The sequence below is a fragment of the Sapajus apella genome, unplaced genomic scaffold (assembly GCF_009761245.1).
Source record: "Sapajus apella isolate SASKATOON/1434 unplaced genomic scaffold, GSC_monkey_1.0 scaffold136, whole genome shotgun sequence".
In the NCBI taxonomy this organism is placed as follows: Eukaryota; Metazoa; Chordata; class Mammalia; order Primates; family Cebidae; genus Sapajus; species Sapajus apella.
The window spans coordinates 2,483,194-2,501,077 of record NW_022437076.1 but is presented as its reverse complement, the minus strand read 5'-3'; the positions used below and the strand labels follow the sequence as shown (position 1 = coordinate 2,501,077).

General features: G+C 61.5%; 2 protein-coding genes across 6 annotated transcripts in view; one reads left to right on the top strand and one right to left on the bottom strand.

Annotated features, from left to right (window-relative positions):
• Positions 1-10,787, top strand: part of SMG6 (SMG6 nonsense mediated mRNA decay factor) — a 240,643-nt gene extending 229,856 nt beyond the window's left edge. For 3 of the 4 annotated variants that reach the window (XM_032263413.1, XM_032263414.1, XM_032263415.1), the window contains exons 16-19: positions 2,134-2,287; positions 5,239-5,450; positions 5,774-5,855; positions 9,090-9,236. In XM_032263413.1, the coding sequence (XP_032119304.1) occupies positions 2,134-2,287; positions 5,239-5,450; positions 5,774-5,855; positions 9,090-9,220 (579 nt within the window). In that variant the 3' untranslated portion in view covers positions 9,221-9,236. Of the gene's footprint in view, positions 1-2,133; positions 2,288-5,238; positions 5,451-5,773; positions 5,856-9,089 lie in introns of all 4 variants that reach the window. The other variant, XM_032263411.1, reaches the window with a different exon arrangement.
• HIC1 (HIC ZBTB transcriptional repressor 1) lies at positions 10,412-16,886 on the bottom strand. 2 transcript variants are annotated; one of them, XM_032263418.1, is made up of 2 exons: positions 15,426-16,886; positions 10,412-13,970 (listed from the first exon to the last, which is right to left on the bottom strand). In XM_032263418.1, exons 1-2 carry the CDS (start codon positions 15,928-15,930, stop codon positions 11,812-11,814), a joined length of 2,664 nt encoding a protein of 887 aa, XP_032119309.1. In that variant the 5' UTR covers positions 15,931-16,886; the 3' UTR covers positions 10,412-11,811. The 2 variants fall into 2 exon arrangements, with proteins under 2 accessions (XP_032119309.1, XP_032119310.1); XM_032263419.1 differs by lacking the exon at positions 15,426-16,886 and adding an exon at positions 14,316-14,628.
• Between the last annotated feature and the right edge of the window lie 998 nt (positions 16,887-17,884).

The following is a 17,884-nucleotide window of genomic DNA, read 5'->3' as shown; positions in this document are numbered from 1 at the left end:
GTGCAGAGCTGGACCCTCAGCCCATCACTCCAGGTGCCAGTGCACCCGATTCTCCCTGAGCCGTACGTGTGCTGTCCCTGCTCACCCAGAAAGACAGAGATTTGAGAGCCACAGTACCAGGAAAAGCGTGCCTGGCAGAAAAGAGCTAGACAGAGAACACACGGCCTGGGAGAGTGAGGGAACAAGAATGCTGATGCTCCCTCCGCAAGAGAAAGGCGGACAGTGGCTTAGGAACCTGAGAGGGACCGTTTCCTGTTCTTACAAAATGCCCAAGCCAAGTCTGTTGGAATGCATGTCACCCTCTAGGTGGCAGCCCTGTGCGGAGGGTCAGTGACCCCAAGTCCCATGGGAAGGTAGCCAGCGGTAGTGGCACCATCCGCTTACAATTGAGATCAGTAGGAAGACTTCAGCAGCCCGAGCCCCTTAGCTACATTTCTCATGCCTGCCAGCGTCCTGTAGCCTGTGCCTTCACCAGCTGTGGTGGCAGTGGCAGCAACAACTTACTCATAGGGAGAGGTCCCTGGCAGGTCACAGAGAAGCCACCCCCATCATTTGAAGGCATGCCCTTTCAGTTTTACTGTCACTGTCAGTGAAACCTGAGCAGCCTCCTCGCTGACTGTTGGTGGCCAGGGCCCAGCACCGTGGGCCCCATCTCAGTTGGCACGCACGTCCACTTCCCCTGCCCTATGCCTGCATCTCTGTCTCCACCAGTTGCTCTGTGGCAGAAGGCCATGAGAGGGTGTGACGGGGCTGGGACAGCCCTCCTGGCCCTGACAGGTTTGTGTGGGTGCCCTCTACCTCCCGCTCAGGGAGCATGCCGTCTGGGCAGATGCCAACAGACCAGTTTGCTTCTCGGCCAAGGTCCCCAGAAGAGGAAGCAGTGCAATGGTGGCCATGTTCTGTAGTGACAGACACACCCAGAGCCTGTCTCGAAGGGCCACTGCCCCAGGTGAGGCTGTCGGAGAAGAAAATCAGGCTTTCGCAAATGTGCATCTCCGGAGCTTCCCTCAGAACTGTGAAAGGCCACAGGGAGGCAGGCGCTGGGCCCGTGCTTGGTGAGAGGTGTAGAGGAGGCTCTCCTACTTGTGTTCTTCCATCTGCTTTTCGTTTTGGCATCGTAGCTTGCGCTGGTGAACAGATGACTGGGCTGTGAAGTGCTTAGTACCCTGAGGCTGTTGCTGAAGAAGAGGCTAAGCAAAAAGAAGCAACAAAGTCAGTCTAAAGAAAAATATCCAGTAAATAATAGTGTAGCTTGTGCAGATTCGTGGCAGAGGAGCAGAAGGAGAACAGAAAAGACTAGTGTTGAGGAACCTGCGCCGGTCAAGGGCAAAGTGGTGGCGGTTGTGATCAGCCTCGGTGCTGCTCTCTGCAGACACATGAGTTGGTCTGAACTCATCACATCATGTGGACTTTGGCTGCTGCCGCAGGAGAATTTTGTATTATTACTTGTTAGTATTGCTTTTTTGTGTAGCCTTTGAATTTAAATTCATTTTTTGTTGTTGCTGTTTTTGTTTTTTGAGGCAGAGTCTCGCTCTGTCACCCAGGCTGGAGTGCAGTGGTGTGATCTCGACTCACTGCAACCTCCGCCTCCAGAGCTCAGGCAGTCCTCCCATGTCAGCCTCCCAAGTAGCTGGGACCACAGGCGTGTGCCACCACACCCAGCTAATTTTTTTTGTAGAGGCGGGGTTTCAGTGTGTTGCCCAGGCTATATTTTGTTTTGTTTTGTTTTAGCTCTGCAGTGAAGTAAATCAAAATAACATTCTGTTTGCATGTTCATGTCTAGATTTAAAAGTACCCCCTTTATATGCTTCCTGGATAATGTATGTGAAACCACTTTCATATCTAAGAAACCTAATTCTCCCTTGTTGAATTTACTTTGAGAGACCTCCTTTCTCAGCCCAAGGCAGGGTGTTACCCATGCCCTTCCCTGAGCCGCTCGATCTCTACTGGTTTTCATTGCAGTGCTGTGCCCAGCCCTTGGGCCTCTCCCTCAGGCCTGGCAGGGGCTGGTTGTGACTCTGGAGGGAAGAGGTTCCCAGGGCAGGGTGCTGACACACCGAGCTCCAGGGCCCTGGTCACCCACCTGCTCGCCGGCCTGCACCCTGGCTTATCCCCCACTCTGTGTCCCTGCAGGCTGTCCTGGAGGACCACAGTCAGATGAGGCAGATGGAGCTCGAAATCAGACCTTTGTTCCTGGTACCAGACACCAACGGCTTCATTGATCACCTGGCCAGTCTGGCACGGCTGCTGGAGAGCAGGAAGTACATCCTGGTGGTGCCCCTCATCGGTGAGTCAGGCGGGAAGGGCAGAGCAGCCTTGCACGTGCACAGCAGCCCCGGCACACAGGCCCCACGGCCCGGGGGCCAGGCGGCCAGAGTGCTGCTGTGTGTGTGCAAGATAGGATTTGCAGGGAAGTAGGGAATGCGTGGGGCAGAGCAAATTGTTTAATAATCAAAGCAGTTCAAATGATCATGGCTGATCCATGGCTTAAACTGCCCGAGCAAATGGACTCCTGTGTCCCAGCAACCAGAGGCTGCATGCGCCCAGCCCTTGTTTTTATCCTTATAAAGCTTGCAGTAAAACAGCAAAGCTGGTTCCCGTTATTGGTAAACACTCAGCCCTGGCAGATAACGGCAGTGCTGCTGGGTGGTCTGGCAGGGAGGCTGGGAGGATTTTGAAGTGGTTAGATGCCTTTGGTCTGATTGTCTTGTAGCTTTTCATGATCATTCTGTTGGTTCGAGGTAGCATTCTTCTGGCCAGTGTCACCCTGAGGCTAGGCCAACAGGAGCCCTCCGGAGCAGGCCCTGGCTCCTGCCTGTGGATTCCTACCACTTGGGCCCTTACCACTGTCTGGGCCTGGGTGCTGGTGCAGGGCCAGCATCTCGGGACCCAGCTAGCTTGCCTGTCCACCCTCCAGCCAAAGAGGCCCAGCCGGGCTGTCTCCACGGGACTGTCTTGGTACCCTTAGTTCTTGGAGCTCTGTGGTGGGTGAGCCTCAGGGTGAGCTCTGGGCTCATGTCTGATGTAGCTTGACTAGCTGGTGGCCTCTGTGGAGGGAGAGGGTCCAGGAGATGATGGGGAGGCCCAGGCACTTGCACGTCCCCTCTCAGCTACTACTTGAAGCAAGTTTGAGAGCCTTGTCCTCTGGAAAAGCCACCAGACTGGCAGTCTGCCTGCCAAGCCACCTTTGACATCCATGCCAAGATGTTCCATTGGGCCTTCCCTCCCAGTCCCAAGTGTCTTAGTGCCAGATGGGGGTGGAAACAAAGGGCAGGAAACATCCGCCCCTGCAGAGGCTGCGGAGCCCTGGGGGGTTGTGGGAAACGCGTTAGCACCACCTGAGAATGTTGGCACTGAAGCAGCCCTCCTCCCTGCCTCCACCCTCCCCGTCTTCCTTCTCCTCCCCATGTGGCCTGACCAGAACCTCTTAAATCCAGTCCCTGAGACCTGAGGAAAGGCTCTCTGTTCTTCAGCGGTAGAGCAGTTTGTCACCAAGGCAGAGCAGCAAAACTATCCCACGTCCCAGGCTTTCCCTTTTCCCTCACTGGGTCCTCGGCGGGTGCCTTTCAGGGTCATGTGTCTCTCTGCTTTCCCACCCAGGAGGTTTTCAGGGGAAAGAGTTTTGCTGGATGGTCAGGAAATGGTACAACTGAAAGAGGCTGTGGACATCTCAGGAGCCACCTGAGAGCTGGAAGGGGCCTCAGACGCCATCCCAGGCTAGCAGGGTTTTGAGTCACCAGGACTGATTGTACCCCTACTGCGTGCTCAGTCTCCTTGTTCTTGAGAGACCCAGTGGAAGGCAGAGCTGTGGCCCTTGGCCCTGAGGAGCCTAAGGTTTAGTAAGGAAATCCGGATTTGGTGGGGAGGGAGCAAACCCAGCAGATACACTGGGGTCTGAGGCCAGTCTTTGTTCTGGCCTCAGAACAAAGAGACGACGCCCAAGGGTGCTGAGAACTGACAGTTGTGCTGTGGCACACAGGCCGGCCTCTCTCGCCGGCCTCAGCCGGGCAGGTCCCTGGACGCGCTCAGGGGCTGTAAGAGGAGGGCTCCTGTTGACTGAAGCTTTCCTTGCTGCACTCATGCCTAATGCCCAGAGCAGCAAAGGGTTAAGCCGACCGCTTTCCCTTCTTGTTTCTTATGCTCTTTAACCTGCTCTGTGCTCCTCAGGCCTGACCCCAGCATTGAGAAGCCCCGCCCGGTGCAGAAGCACAAACAAGCTTCCTCTTTGAAGCCTGTTTAGTTTGGAAGCAGGAAAGCAGATTTTGGGATAGAATACCAGTTTTTCCTGTTTGATGTTCTGTTTGCTGTGCCATACACCCATCTACCACTGCTTCCCAACATCAGCCATGCGTTGTGTGAGCACTGCAGCCTCAGGGTGCCAAAAGCATGGGCATTGTGTATGTGCGTGTATGTGTATTCCCACATGGGCCCTTTCCAGAAAGTGTCTCTGAATACCCAGACAGTGAGTGCCAGGCTCACCATGGAACAGCGTGCTCACGCCGGCTCCCTGAGCCATGAATCACTGTGCTAAGGAGAGGCCTCAGACCCCAAACTCTCCCAGAGCCCCCAAGGAGTGCATATTTCCCACTTGACCTCAGGCTTTTGGCTGGAATTTTGGAAAGAATCTTCACCAGAAAATGAAGCCGTGTCCCAGACACATAAGCAGGCAGACAGGCGCACACACACACACACACACACACAGACACACACGTGCAGTATCAGGGAAGGTAGATGTGCCAGGGTTGCGGTTTGGAGGACTACTACCAGGGCCTTGCAGATGAGGCTGTGACTGTCCCTTCCTCCATGGTGGCCTCCCTGCACCCTTCCGGTGAGGTGGGGGTAGAACCGTCCTGCCCTCGACTGCTGTGGGTGGGGGCCCAAGTCGTTGAGGAAGAATGCCTCCCTTTCCCTTTAGCGACTGCATCCCCTGGCCTCTCCTGAGGTCCCTTTCACATCAGTCCTGTAACCAAGGAATGCAATAGAGGGACCAGATTTCTCCCTCTAAATACAGCAGGTCCAGGAAATTCCTTTAAGTTCCTCCCAAGAGGAGGGCAGGGCCCAGGAGGAGACAGAAAGGGGATAGCACTATGAAAGTTCAAGACCCTTCTTCCCCCACAAGCTCCCCTCCTCCTGTGGGGGAAGGATGGATTCTGGGGTTTGGGAAGGTACTGGCTGTGGAAGTGAATGGACAAAGGCTGATGGCTGAGGCCAGTACCTTGTGGGGCTTTGTCTCATCAGTGATCAATGAGCTGGACGGCCTGGCCAAGGGGCAGGAGACAGACCACCGGGCCGGGGGCTACGCCCGTGTGGTACAAGAAAAGGCCCGCAAGTCCATCGAGTTCCTGGAGCAGCGATTCGAGAGTCGGGACTCCTGCCTACGAGCCCTGACCAGCCGTGGCAATGAACTTGAATCCATCGCCTTCCGCAGTGAGGACATCACTGGCCAGCTGGTGAGACCCCTCTGCAGGAAGGGAAAGCCCACAGCCAGCTTTCACAGCAAGGTCTCCAGGGAGGAAGGGCTGAAGGAGGCCCATCAGCCTCGGCAGCTGAGGGCCAGCCAGCATGGAGCCCAGGCGCAGGGACTTCCTTATCCCAGATCACGCGGCACAGCCAGACCAGGCCAGGCAGGGCCAGGGGGCAGGCATGGCGGGGTGGGGGGAGGGCGTCTGGGAGGTGGCCCTTCCCAGGGCCCCGGAGGCAGAGCATCCCTCCTCCTCCTCCTCATGGCGCCCCCTTCTGCCCAGTGGTGCTTCTCACACCTGTCTTCCTCCAGGGTAACAACGATGATCTCATCCTCTCCTGCTGCCTCCACTACTGCAAAGACAAGGCTAAGGACTTCATGCCCACCAGAAAAGGTACAGCTTTGCCCTGCCTTGGGATCATCCATCCCCTCTGTCCTCCCTTGTCCTACCCATCCTCACCCCCTGAGAAGAGTTCCTCTGCTGACCCTGGCTTGGAAAGCCTAAGGAATCAGTGCTCAGGGCTGATGCACGCCTGAGGCCAGACCTCGCTGTCATAGCCCCAGGGAATGCCAGGTGCACCCTGGGCCAACTAGGGATGAGCCTAGCCCAGAAAGCCCAGCTCTGGGCAGTGAGGCTTTTCACTCAGCGTGCATCTCTTTCCTTTCTTGGGTGTCCTCAGTGAGTTCTGACAGCAAGAATGTCTTTATGATTCAGTGTAGCTGGTTCTGGCCGTGGTCTCCTGAGCCCAGCTGTCTGCACCTCTCAGGACAGCCCCCAGGGGTCTGCTCACCTTCCCCCTTCTCAGTTCGGCCCTGAATGTGTGCCGGATTTCAGGCCTGCACAGAGGTGCTTCCCAGTCAGTAGTGGGCTTTGTTTCCTGGTCTCTTTGGTCACAGCTATAGCACTTTGAAGGCTGGCTAAAGGTGGAGGTAGGTGAGAGCTTGAGGACTGAGCCCTGAGCCCGGTTTTCAAGACCTTTTTGGGGAAACAGAATCTCATCTTTGGGCCAAAGGCCCACTCTGGGGTTGTCTCCCAAGCGCCTGACCACCTCACCCTCAACCCCGAGCTGTCCTTCACTCATCCCCCACAGGTCGGTGACACTTGGGGCTTTTCTGCTCCTGGCTCCCAGGATTCTGACATTTTTTCTTTTGGAAGGAATTCCTAGGACCTGCCAGCTCAGTGTCATCTGTGAAGCTGATGGTTCTCAGTGTTTAGTTTTTGTCTACTTCTGAGTGGTCTCCTGTCGTTTGCTCTCTGTCTCTGCTGCTCTCTCCTCTCTGCTCCCATTTCTAGCCCGTGCTTTCAGGCTGCTCTGGGAGTTGACTCTCTCCTGCCTCTTCTCCCTACACTAATGCAGCCCCTCACCCCTGCATGAGTCTCTTTACTAGGGGCTGGTTACAAGCCTGTAACTGCTGTTCCTCAGGAGGGGTCCTGCCCCAGGGTTTGCGTGTCATATAACTTAGGACCAGATAGGAGCATGGAGGTGATAAAAAAGAGCCATGGCTGAGCCAAGCAGAGGAGCTTATGTTCTGCCCCTGGGAGCTTCCTGGAAGGGTACCTCCCGAGTGAGGGTAGGCAGGACTGCAGAGGCCTTGTTGGGAAGTGTGGTTCCGTGCTGCGGGGCCCCACCCTGGCCTCACAACTGGCTTTCTCAGCACAGACACATTTTGGCTTTGGCCCTGCTAGTCCTTCCACCCCCGACTTCACCCCAAACAGCCGATAGGGACCCGTTGCCATCCTGGGGACCGCCCCTATCAGAATTACATCAGCAATGGCTGGTGTAATCAAACCTCATTTGTCAGTGTGAATTCTTAGCAGATTAACTTGTCAGATTCACAGAGAAACCGTCACTAAATGTTTATGTGTAAACGATGTTGAATTTTAAAATCATGTGGATTATGGCGGATGGGGCCTGACAAGATGACAGCCTCTGGTTTCTAACAAAGTGAAGTTACCAGTGTCAAAACAGAGGATGTTTATTGTTAAAAATGTCTCAAAGTATCCACAGAAACCTCTGCAGACCCCTGCCAGCAACATCGGGCCTTGGTTGGCTGACCTAAGGCCTGGGACGCTCCTGGTCTGAGGCCCAGGGCAGGAATGGTGGGGCCGCAACAGACGCAGCCAGCCAGCTGGGAGCCCCCCTGAGGCCTGCATAGCACCACCCCGGCCCACACTCACCTGCAGAGGGCCCTGCCCAGCCAGCTGAATAGGTTCTGAGCATCCCCTTCCCCAGGGCCACCTTCCTCTCCCCTCTGCCCACCACAGCCCCTTGCCTCCTTTCACGTTCCCTTCCTCCTGTCCCCTTCCTCTTACCACCAGCCCCACAAACCTCTCCCTCCTGAATCCTCCCCAGGCTGAAAGCCAGTTCTCAGCCTCCCTGCCTGGAGCTGGCAAGCCTGAAACTGCTCAGGTCAGACATGGATGTTTGCAGTCCCCATCCCCGCCAGCCCACGCAGTCAGTGAGCACCACAGGGCACTTCCTGTGCCCTGCTGTCTGCTGGACCTCCGTCAGGAGGGGCCCCGCCTGGGACTGAGGAACGGACCCGCCACCCAGGCAGGCATGCCAGGGGTAGGAATGTCACTTGTGTGAGTGCTTGTCCCTGGCTTCAATTCTCTCCAATGTGTTAAAGATTAGGGAGTTAGGGAAGGAGAGGTAGTGGGGAGATTGTGCTAAAAAAAAAAGAAAAAGTCATCTAAAAAGAATGAAAGCTGTCTGTGCCGCTATGGAAAGGTATTTTAAGTATATAAACTCTGAGAAAGTGTGGCTAACATGATCACGATGATGTAGGAAAAAAGGCTTACATGTACAAGTGCATGTACTTGTAAATATGCATAAAGAAACCTGGGAGGATATACAGATCTTCCTCTGGGGCGCGAGACAGAGAGCTGGGGTAGTCATCCTAACTCAGCTCTTCCCTTTTCCTCTCCTGTACTGTTAGAGACTTTTGCCTGCACACATGGATTCCTTTTACTTAGCAGGGGCAGTCAGTTGGCCAAAGCCTTGGTATACCCTTGGCACAATTCTGCGAAGACCCTTACCCCCTCCTCTCCTCGGGGCTCCCTTGAGCTAACCCCTCTCCCCACATCCGGAAAACCCTGGATACATTTTCTGTTCCATCTTTTGTCTTCTACCTCTGGATGCCTAAAGCATCAGCCTGCTGGCTTTCAGAGGGAGAGGACTTGTTAAAAAAAAAAAAAAGTGGGGGTTTGCTTTGGACTTTCCAAAAAAAAATAAAAAGTGGGGGTTGGGGAGAGTGGTGTTGTGATCCAGAGCCAGCCATGTGGTAAGAAGAACTAGAAAGCAAGGGGCTGCTTCTGCTCCCTCAGGTCAGGGTGCTGCAAGACAGGTTTTGAGGCTGGTGGGTTTGGGCCGCCCTCAGGAACTAGGTAGAAGAGTCCTGCGTGGGAGCCAGGAGTCAAAGCAGAAGCGTGGTGCAGCCTTCTCTACACCAGTGGGGGAGGGGCCCCTGAGGCTGAGAGCCCAGGTGGAAGAAAGGACTTGTAGAAGGGCCAAGAAATGGCTGGTGTGGCACCCCCACCCTCGGACCACATTCTCCAGGGTGAGGAGAGCAGCCCGTGCCCCTGCCTCCTGTCCTCAGTGACAGCCTTCCACTCTCGCGCCCACAGAGGAGCCCATCCGGCTGCTGCGGGAGGTGGTGCTGTTGACGGATGACCGGAACCTGCGTGTGAAGGCGCTCACAAGGAATGTACCTGTACGGGACATCCCAGCCTTCCTCACATGGGCCCAGGTGGGCTGAGGGAGCCACACTGGGGCCCACCCCTGTGGAACCATTCCTGAAAGGCCACCAGGCGCCCAGTGTAGCACAGAAGATGCCCACGTGCCTGAGCCACGAATCCACCCAGACAATAAACCATCCTCTTCCAACCCACGCCGTGGCCATGCTGTGGGGGAGCTGCTCCTCACAGAGCCCCTCCCAAGGATTGGGCGGAAGCTGCTGGGACCCTCCTGGGCTGCCAAGATTTAGCAGGGAGGTGACTGGCTGCAGCAACAGCAGCTGGGCAAGCCAGATAGGCCGCCCGTGCCCTCAGCCTTTCTCCCTCCCCTGCCTCATCCTAAGGCTGGTGGGGGGCCTTCTGGCCTGGAACGCAGCCACTTTCTCCAGTGGAGACAGGGCAAGGGTTTTCGAGTTTCCATCAGATGCAGTGGAATCACAGGTCCCTTTCCTCTTCAGAACCTCTGTCCTGAATGTTCAAGAGGCTTTGGTTATGTCAGGAAGCAAGTGCCTAGGGTGTGTCTCTCCACCTCCCTGGGCCTGGACTTACCTATGGACCCCAGTGGCTTCTGGACACCGTCTCCCTAACACCAGCCCTGGGTCCCCACCTGTTCTACCATCTACCCCAGGCATAACACACACCCATTCTGCTGCTCTTCTTCCTGCCCTTATCCATCTGGGTCCCTCAAACTTTGCCATTGGTTTCCCCTTGGACAGTCATGGGTCTAGAGGAAAGGGACATCTGGTCCCAGGCCCGTGCTCCCTGGGTGGCCTCCACCTGCACCCTCTCTCCTCGCTGGCCTTCCTTCACTCTAGCTTCCTCTTCAGAAAATGTCCTGACTTCTTGGCTCCCTTCACCCCTCCCTCCAGAATTGCCCCTCACACTTCTCCCCTCCTAGCTGAGCCTTCTGGCCTCCCTGATCCCTTTTATTTCTTCTCCTCAGTTCCTCCCATAGGGGTTCTCACTCTGAACCTTCTCTACTCCCCGTGGCAGGAACCTAGTACAGCTTTCTCACCCAGGGCCTTCCACCCTCGGCTCCTGTGCTAGGAGAACCTTCCCAGGTGTGGGCAGCCCAGCCTGAGACCTTCCAGTGCCTGCGGTAACATCACCACCTGGAGTTGCCACCTGGTTTCTAGCTTTGCCCTCACTTCCCAGAACAGACGCAGGGGCCCTCTCCTTGCCCCTTTAGCTGGTCCCTCAGTGGGGAGGCTTCCTTACCAGGAATGAGTTCCTCCAACCCAAGGCCAGAGATAAGGATGACTTAGGCAAGACAGGGCTTTAGGTGGAGCCAGGGGCAAATCTTAATGGGACCAGAGCCCAGGGCCGGACTGCACAGCTCTGCCCTCCCTGAGACCCAGGACTATGCCAGAGCAGAGGCACTGTGCTGGGAACCCAAGGCCAATAGTTTGGGGGTGTGAGTCCCCTAGAATCTCAGAAGGTGGGGTACAGGGAGTACAGGGTCCCTGGCTTCTCCTTTAAGATCCTCTCCCCAGCCCAGAGGTGGATGACTGGGGGTTGGGAGGGAGACCCATCTCTCCTTGCTGTCCCGTTTGCAGCACTGGTTTTGTTTCCTTAATAAATTTTTAGTTATGAAATATACCTGACCTCTTGCTGACCTGTTTCTGGGATGGGAAGGGGAGGCAGGCCCATGCCTCTGTACCTGTGTGAGGGTGGCCCTTTCTGGTTCCTCCACCCAGCGGGTGCTGCCACCCAGGTCCTTGTGCAAGGGCAGAAGAGAGCGGGGGTCGGGGTCCTTGGTTACTGCTTTATTGCTGTTTGGTTCGAGTATAGAAAATGGAAGCGGCTCTGGAAGAGCCTGTGTACAAGGTAGGAAATATACAAACTAAGAGGAGGGAGCTAAAGAGACCGCATTCCAGCCCAGCCCAGCCTGGGCTCGGGATGGGGGGCCGCCGGGGCGCATGCAATAAATATGGTCCGGCGCCCCAGGGAAAGGGGGGGGGCACCGTGGGAGTGGGTGAGCTGGTAGGCCAGGGCTCTTAAACCTCCGACTCCAGAACTCCCCGCCCTCGGTGGTCGAGGAAGGAAGGGTTGGCCCTGGGGCTAGTGCCACTTGTGCAAAATGAGGAACTTCACATTATCAGTCCCGGGGTGGGGGGGGGGGCGGGGTGCGGGGGGGCCCTCCGGCCGGCTCAGTCCCCTCCCCACTCCCCAGCTCTGCCCGACGCTCCGACCCCAGCGGGGAGATTCACAGTGAGAATGGGTGTGGTCGCAAGGGCCGGAGGTAGGGCCAGGAGTGCCCCAAAAGTGACACCCCTCCCCCTAAGAGCAGCGCGGAGCCAGGGGAGGGGGCCAACGAACCACAGGAAGAGGCGGGGAGGGGCCTGGGGTCTCCTTTGGTCAAAGCTGATATCAAAAATATAGATTTCCCTTACCCCGTCCCACCCCCGTCCCGGGGTTTCCACCCCCCCCCCCGACCCCCGAGCTAAGGCACAAAGCAGTGAGGCCAGGTGAGGCCGCCGAGAGGTGGGGCCGCCACTGCGGAGACGCAGCCGCGGTGGCTGGGGCTGTCCCGGGCGCGGTTGGCCTGCGCGCCGCCCCCGCCGTGCAGGCCCGGGCCGCGCAGCAGCGACTGGGCGGGCGGGCGAGGGGCGCACTAGGTGGGAGAGAAACGGTCGATGGTCCGGCCGTCGGGCCCGGCCGCCAGGTGGGCGCCCTGGCTCAGCACCTCGGCCGCCTTGTCAGGGCTGAGGCCCAGCTCGGCCGTGAACTTGGCCAGTGGGTAGAGGCTCTCCAGCGCCACCTTGGGGTCGTGCAGGAAGTGCGTGGTCTGCGCCAGCAGCTCGGCCGCAGCCGCCTTGTCCTGCTGCTTGAGGCTCAGCTGCTCGGCCGTGAGGCGGGCCACGGCGAAGACGCCCTCGGGGAAGTCGAGTTTGCCCTTGCCGTCTGGGCCGGGGACGCCGGGGAGTCCCCCCAAGCCCGCCAGCGCCCCAGCCGCGCCGGCCGCGCCCCCCACGGCGTGCATCTTCATGTGGCTGATGAGGTTGCGTTGCTGCGCGAACTTGCCGCCGCACACCTGGCACTCGTAGGGCTTCTCGCCGGAGTGGATGCGCATGTGCTCAGTGAGGCGGTACTGGCGCGTGAACCGCATGCCACACGCGTCGCACGCGAAGGGCTTGAGGCCCAGGTGGCTGCGCATGTGGCGCGTCATCGTCCCACGCTGCGTGAACTTCTTCCCGCAGATGGTGCACGGGTAGGGCCGGGTCAGCCAGTGCGTCTTCTCGTGCTGCCGCAGCGTGGCTGGATCCTTGTAGCTCTTGTCGCACGACGCGCAGCGGTAGGGCCGCAGCAGCTCTCCCAGGCCCCCGGGACCCCCGGCGACCTTGTCCCCGCCGCCTCCAAAAGGGGGACCGAGGCCGGCGGCTCCCGCGGCCACTTCGGCCGCCTCGGCCCTGCCATACAGCGCCTCCTCCTCCTCCACGTGCGCCTCCACGTGCGCGTTCAGCTGCTCCGAGCTGGGGAAGCCCTTGCCGCACGGGATGCACACGTACAGGTTGTCGCCGAAGCTCTCGGGCTCGCCGTAGGCCAGGTGCGGGCAGGGGTAGCCCTCGAGGTGGCCGCCGGGTGGGCTGGGGTCCTCGCTGCTGCCGGTCTCCTCGCTGCTGCTCTTATAGTCGTCGCCGTCGCCGCCCGCGCCAGGGCCGTCCAGGCTGCCTGGGTAGCGCGGCGGCGGCGCCAGGCCGAGCGGGGGTCCCCCGGGCGAGACGGCCGCGTCCCCACCGCGCTCTTCGCAGCGCTCGCTGGGGGAGCCGCGCTCCCGGCCCAGCTCGTCGCCATAGCTACCCAGGCCCGGCTCGTGCTTCATCCAGCGGTAGAGGAGACTCGTCCCGTCGGGGCGGCCGGGGGGCTCGGGTCCCGGGCTGCCGCTGCCGCCGCGAAACGGATCCGAGGGCGGCGCGGCCTCCTCCAGCTTCTGGAAAGGCAGCGGCAGCGGGGGCAGCACGAGCGGCGGCTCCTTGTAGGCGGCGGGGCCGGCGCTGGGAGGGCTGTCCGGGCGCGGGGGCAGCTCGCGCTCAGCCAGCGGCCGCTCTGGCGCCGCGGAGCCCGGGGGACTCTTTTTGGACAGGTCCAGGCCGCACAGAGGGGAGCAGCGGCGCTCCGAGGCGCAGAGGGCGGCGGCCGGGCCGGGCCCCGAGGCATACAGCTCGGCGCAGTGCGTGTTGACGGCGGCCTCGGGGCCTGGGGGCGGCTCCGCGGCGGGCGGCGGAGGCCCAGCCGGGGACGGGTAGCATGTCTGGATGACCGGCGTGGCGGCCCGCAGGCCCCGGCCCGGCCGGCCGTAGGGCGCATAGCCGCCGCCGCCGCCGCCGCCGCCCCGCAGGTGGCAGTACTTGCCGTGGCGCTTGAGGCGCTTCTTGCACAGAGCCACGAGGTCAGGGATCTGCAGGTAGCTGGCGGCGGCCAGCACGGCGCCCAGGCTCGGCTCGGCCCCCGGGGCCACGGCCGCCGCCGCCGCCGCCTCCGCGCCGTCAGCCAGGCGGCCCGTGTAGATGAAGTCCAGCACCAGGCGGAACACGGCCGGGCTCACCATGTCATGGTCCAGGTTGAGCAGGTTGTCGTGCACCACCAGGGACTTGAGGTAGGCGCTGCTGGCGGCCAGCACGTTCTTGTGCGCGCGGAAGAGGGCGTTCTGCACCACGATGATCACGTCGCACAAGAAGCCCTTGGTACGCTGGCTGTTGAGCTGCAGCAGCAGCTGCCGGGAGTGTCCGGGCGCCTCCATCGTGTCCAGCATCGTCTGCCCAGCACACTCTCCTGCGGGGACACACACCGGCCGGTGAGAGCTTGCGGCGCTGGCCGCCTGGCCCCAGCCCGGCACGTCTCTCTCCACTTCCCCTTTCTCAGCTGAGCGGGGGCATCAGCACTGCGGCCTGGGCACCGGCGAGGACCCGCCGCCCTCTGCAGTGGGGCCCAGGCCTGCCCGCCCGGACCGGGAGAAAGAGCGGGACCAGAGCGACCGCCGGCGGAGGGCGGAGGGCGGAGGGGAGGCCAGGCCGGCCTGCACGCCCCAGGCCCAGACGCCGCGGGGCACCCGGCTGGGCGCTGGGGCTTCCCAGGAGACAACTGTTCGGGCGAAGTGACCCTCTGTGAGACAGTTACCCGATTTAAGTAAAATGTCCGCTTCGGGAAAAGTCATTCAGGGCAGAGAAGTTTGCCCAAGTAGGGAGAAAGGGAGCCGGGCAGCGAGCGCCTCCCGCCTCGCCTCGGGAGAAGTTGCCCCAGTTGGGGGAAGTGATACGGAGGAGGGGAGCGCGATGCCCGCCCTGGCGCCGCCCTAGCCAGGGTCTGTCAACCCTCGGTCGGGGCCCGGGCAGAGGCCGCGCAGGGAGCGGAGGCAGCGGCTGCCGCGGCGGGCAGAGCGCGAAGGCCCGGCCCGGCGCGGGGAGGGCGTTATATCGGGGCAGGAGGCTGAGGCAGGAAGCAGGTGGGGGGGAGGGGGGAGCCACGCAGTTCCCAGGGGAGGGAGGGGGCAGCGCCCCGGGCGGGCACTGCGCACAGCCGGCTGCGGCCCTGACCCGGGCCTGCGCCCCACCCGCGTCCCGGCCTCGGCCTGGGCCCTACACGCGCGGGCCGGGCGCCTCCCTCCGCGGCTCCCCCGGCCCCTTCTTCCCCGGAACTCCGCCACCCCAAACTTGGGGAAAAGTTTTCCAACTGCAGACAAGGCGGGAGGAGCGCGCCGGCCCCAGACCCCGGCTCGCAGCTCTTCCACGCGGCCCCCAATTCCGGCGGCAGATCCCGGGGCCGAGCCCCGAGTCCCCTGCCCGCGGCTCGCTCGCCCGCCCGACCCGGTTCCCCTCCTGGCCAGCGGGGCTCCGGGCCCGTTACCTGCGGCCCCGGCGGGCCGGGATCCCCTCCCCGCGGCGATGGCAGCTCCTAGCCGGTGCCCCACCCGCCGCTGCCAGGCCCCGAGCTGTGCCAGGGCAGCGCCCCTGCCAGCCCCGCCCGCCAGCTCCCCTTCCCTTCCCCTCGCCTCTGCAGCCCATGTGCGGGCAGAGCCGGCCCCGGGCCGCTGACCCCGCCGTGAACCCGGAGCGGAGCGGTGGCCCGGCGATCCCGAGTCCGACAGGGACGCCACCCGGAGCCCTGAGCGCTAGCCGCCAGCCCGCGATGGGGCGCCCGCGCCAGAGGATGCGCCCGAGGCGGCCGACGCGCGAGGACCGGGCTGTCCCGGGCCCCCAGTCCCTCCCGGTCCCCGGCTCGAGGACCCACCTGGGGGGCATGTCGAAAGCCCCGGGCCCGGCTGCCGGCGGATCCAGGGGGGACGTGGCTGCTCTGCCCTCCGCCCGCCGGGCCCCCGGTCGGTCTGTCCTGCTGGTCCGTCCTCCCCGCGTCCTGGTCGCGTCTCAGCCCCGCCGCGCTTTCCGCACACTCTTATCTGGAGCGGCCCGGGCCGGCGAGCGCTGCTGCGGCTATGGCGCCACCTCGCGGGCGCACGGGGCTCTGCGGGCCAGGCCACGGCCTTCCTCCCGCGCACCTGGGCTGGAGGCGGACAGATGCTGAGCGACCGGGAGGGACCCACCCCGCCCACCGCGCCCCAGCCGCAGGCACGCCCTCCCACACGTGCCCACCTGGCATCCCGACCCCGGACACGTGAGCCTCGGAAACGCTGGGCTTTGAGCTGAGCGCTCCCATGTACGTATTTGTATATACACAGCCCCAGTTCGGAAAAGCCCTGCCCGCAAGGACAAGACTCTGGTGGGAGGGGAGAGGTCATCCTAAGCAGGAGTAGCCAGGCTCTCCGGGAACTCTCCGAGGACGTTACCGTACGGTACTGTCCATTTGGACGCACGGCCCAACACACCCACCCTCACTCAGGCGCACGGACTCGGCGTGCGCGGCATGAACCGGCTTGTCCCAGCCCTCTCCAAGCACTGTCACTCCAGGCATGTTTCCAGACCCACACCTGCCCCTCCCCGGAGCCCTGGCGCTCTGGATACTCCTGGGGCAGCCACGTAGGGCCCTCTGGGAACATGGGCAGAGGTGTTACCCACACAGCCCGCCCTGAACTTGCGGGTCTCCTAAAGGAGTCCACAACGAGCCATCACGGCGACTGGAAAATGGCTGGAAAGCGCCTGTGGTGGGGGAGCGCAGAAGTAACCCCGGGGCCCTAAAATCCCGACCTACGCCGTTGTGTAGAATCCCGCATGGACTTTTCCTCCAACCCACCCGCCCGAAGGAAACGACAGGTGTGCCTGCGGCTGGGATCCCGCAAGGTCCCGCGCCCCACGTGAAGGTCAGGTGTGTAGGTGACGCGTCTTCTAGGAAGAAGGGGACCCCGCACTAGTGCGCGGCTGCCGGCACTACTATCCGGAAGTGGCCCCGTGCGGCCTCGCAGCGCACCCAGCCTCTTGCGAACGCCGGATCTCCGCGGCCCACGCTCCGCCTCCGCCCCACACCTCCTGACCCCCGCCCACACGCGGCGTGGAGCGGGGGGGGGGGCTCCCCGAGAACTCTGACGCTTCCGATTGGCTGCGCCTCCCTCTGCCGTGGAGCGCTAGGGGCTGGGACGCAGCGTTTCCATGGCAACCGATGAGGTGCGCCCGGCTCCAGTCCCTCCGAGGCCTTGGAGAGCTTAGCAACCGCGCTCGCCGCCCCCCGCGCTGTCCTCTGGCCCCCACAGCCCCGCCAGAGGTACCGGCTGAGTCACCGGGCGAGGGGCAGCCGGCGCGACGTAGCGCTCCCCGAGCGACACAGCCGGCGGCCTCTCCCCCCACAGGCTCAGCATCTGTGCGCCTCCAGCCCAGGCCTCGGGCGCCCCCCGGAGGCTCCAGTTGCTGCGCCGGCGACCACACGGCCTCGGTGCCCAGCGGAGGCTTCGGTCCTTACAAGTCCGCCTGATTGCCGCCGCCCGAGTCCGCCCCTCTCTCTGCTTCCCCCCGGGGTTCTGGATCCATCTTACCCACGCCCTCTCCAGTGTCTCCCCATAGCATCCTCACTGGAGAATGAGTGAGGAAAACGGAGGCCTCCGGAGCTGATGGTCTCTAGGGCAGACGAATCCCCCCCGACATCTGGCCGAGGGACGTGCTGCGGCCTGAGATGGAAGTTACAGAGTGTTGAGGAGAGGTGGAGAGGCTCCTTAGAAGTGCTCCTAGAGCTGGGCTCTGACGGATGAATACGAGTTCTCCCACTGAGCAGGAAGGCATTTGTAAATAATGGAACCCCTGGGACAAAGGCTAGCGGCCAGAAAAAGGGAGCTCGAGGAGGCCAAATCCCAGAGCATGCAGGGCCTCTGACCCCATCTCCTTTTATCTTTTCTCCTTTTGATACAGTCAGATGCCCCCCTTCCAAAGAGCCCCTTCGCCCCATGTGTCTTGTGCAGTGGAGTCTGTGCATTGCTGACCTGCCCCAGGGGTCTGCTGGGTCCACAGTCTTTATTCTTCAGCGTTTCCCCTCATCCGCTCCCCAAGTTAACTTACTGCCCTTACCCCTCCCACCCGATTCTCAAGCCCTCATTGCATTGGTGAGGGAGGATCTCACAGCCCTGCCCCAGCCCAGGCAGTGTGAGGGCCTCCTTGCCCTCCCATGGACTTCACTCTTCCCCCTTCTCTCCCTGCCCTGCTTTTCCGGCCGTGCCCTGCGCAGCCCCTCCCCATGCTGGCCCAGCTCCTCGTATGAACGCCCTTCCCCCCCCCCCCCCCCCCCCCCCCCCCCCCCCCCCCCCCCCCCCC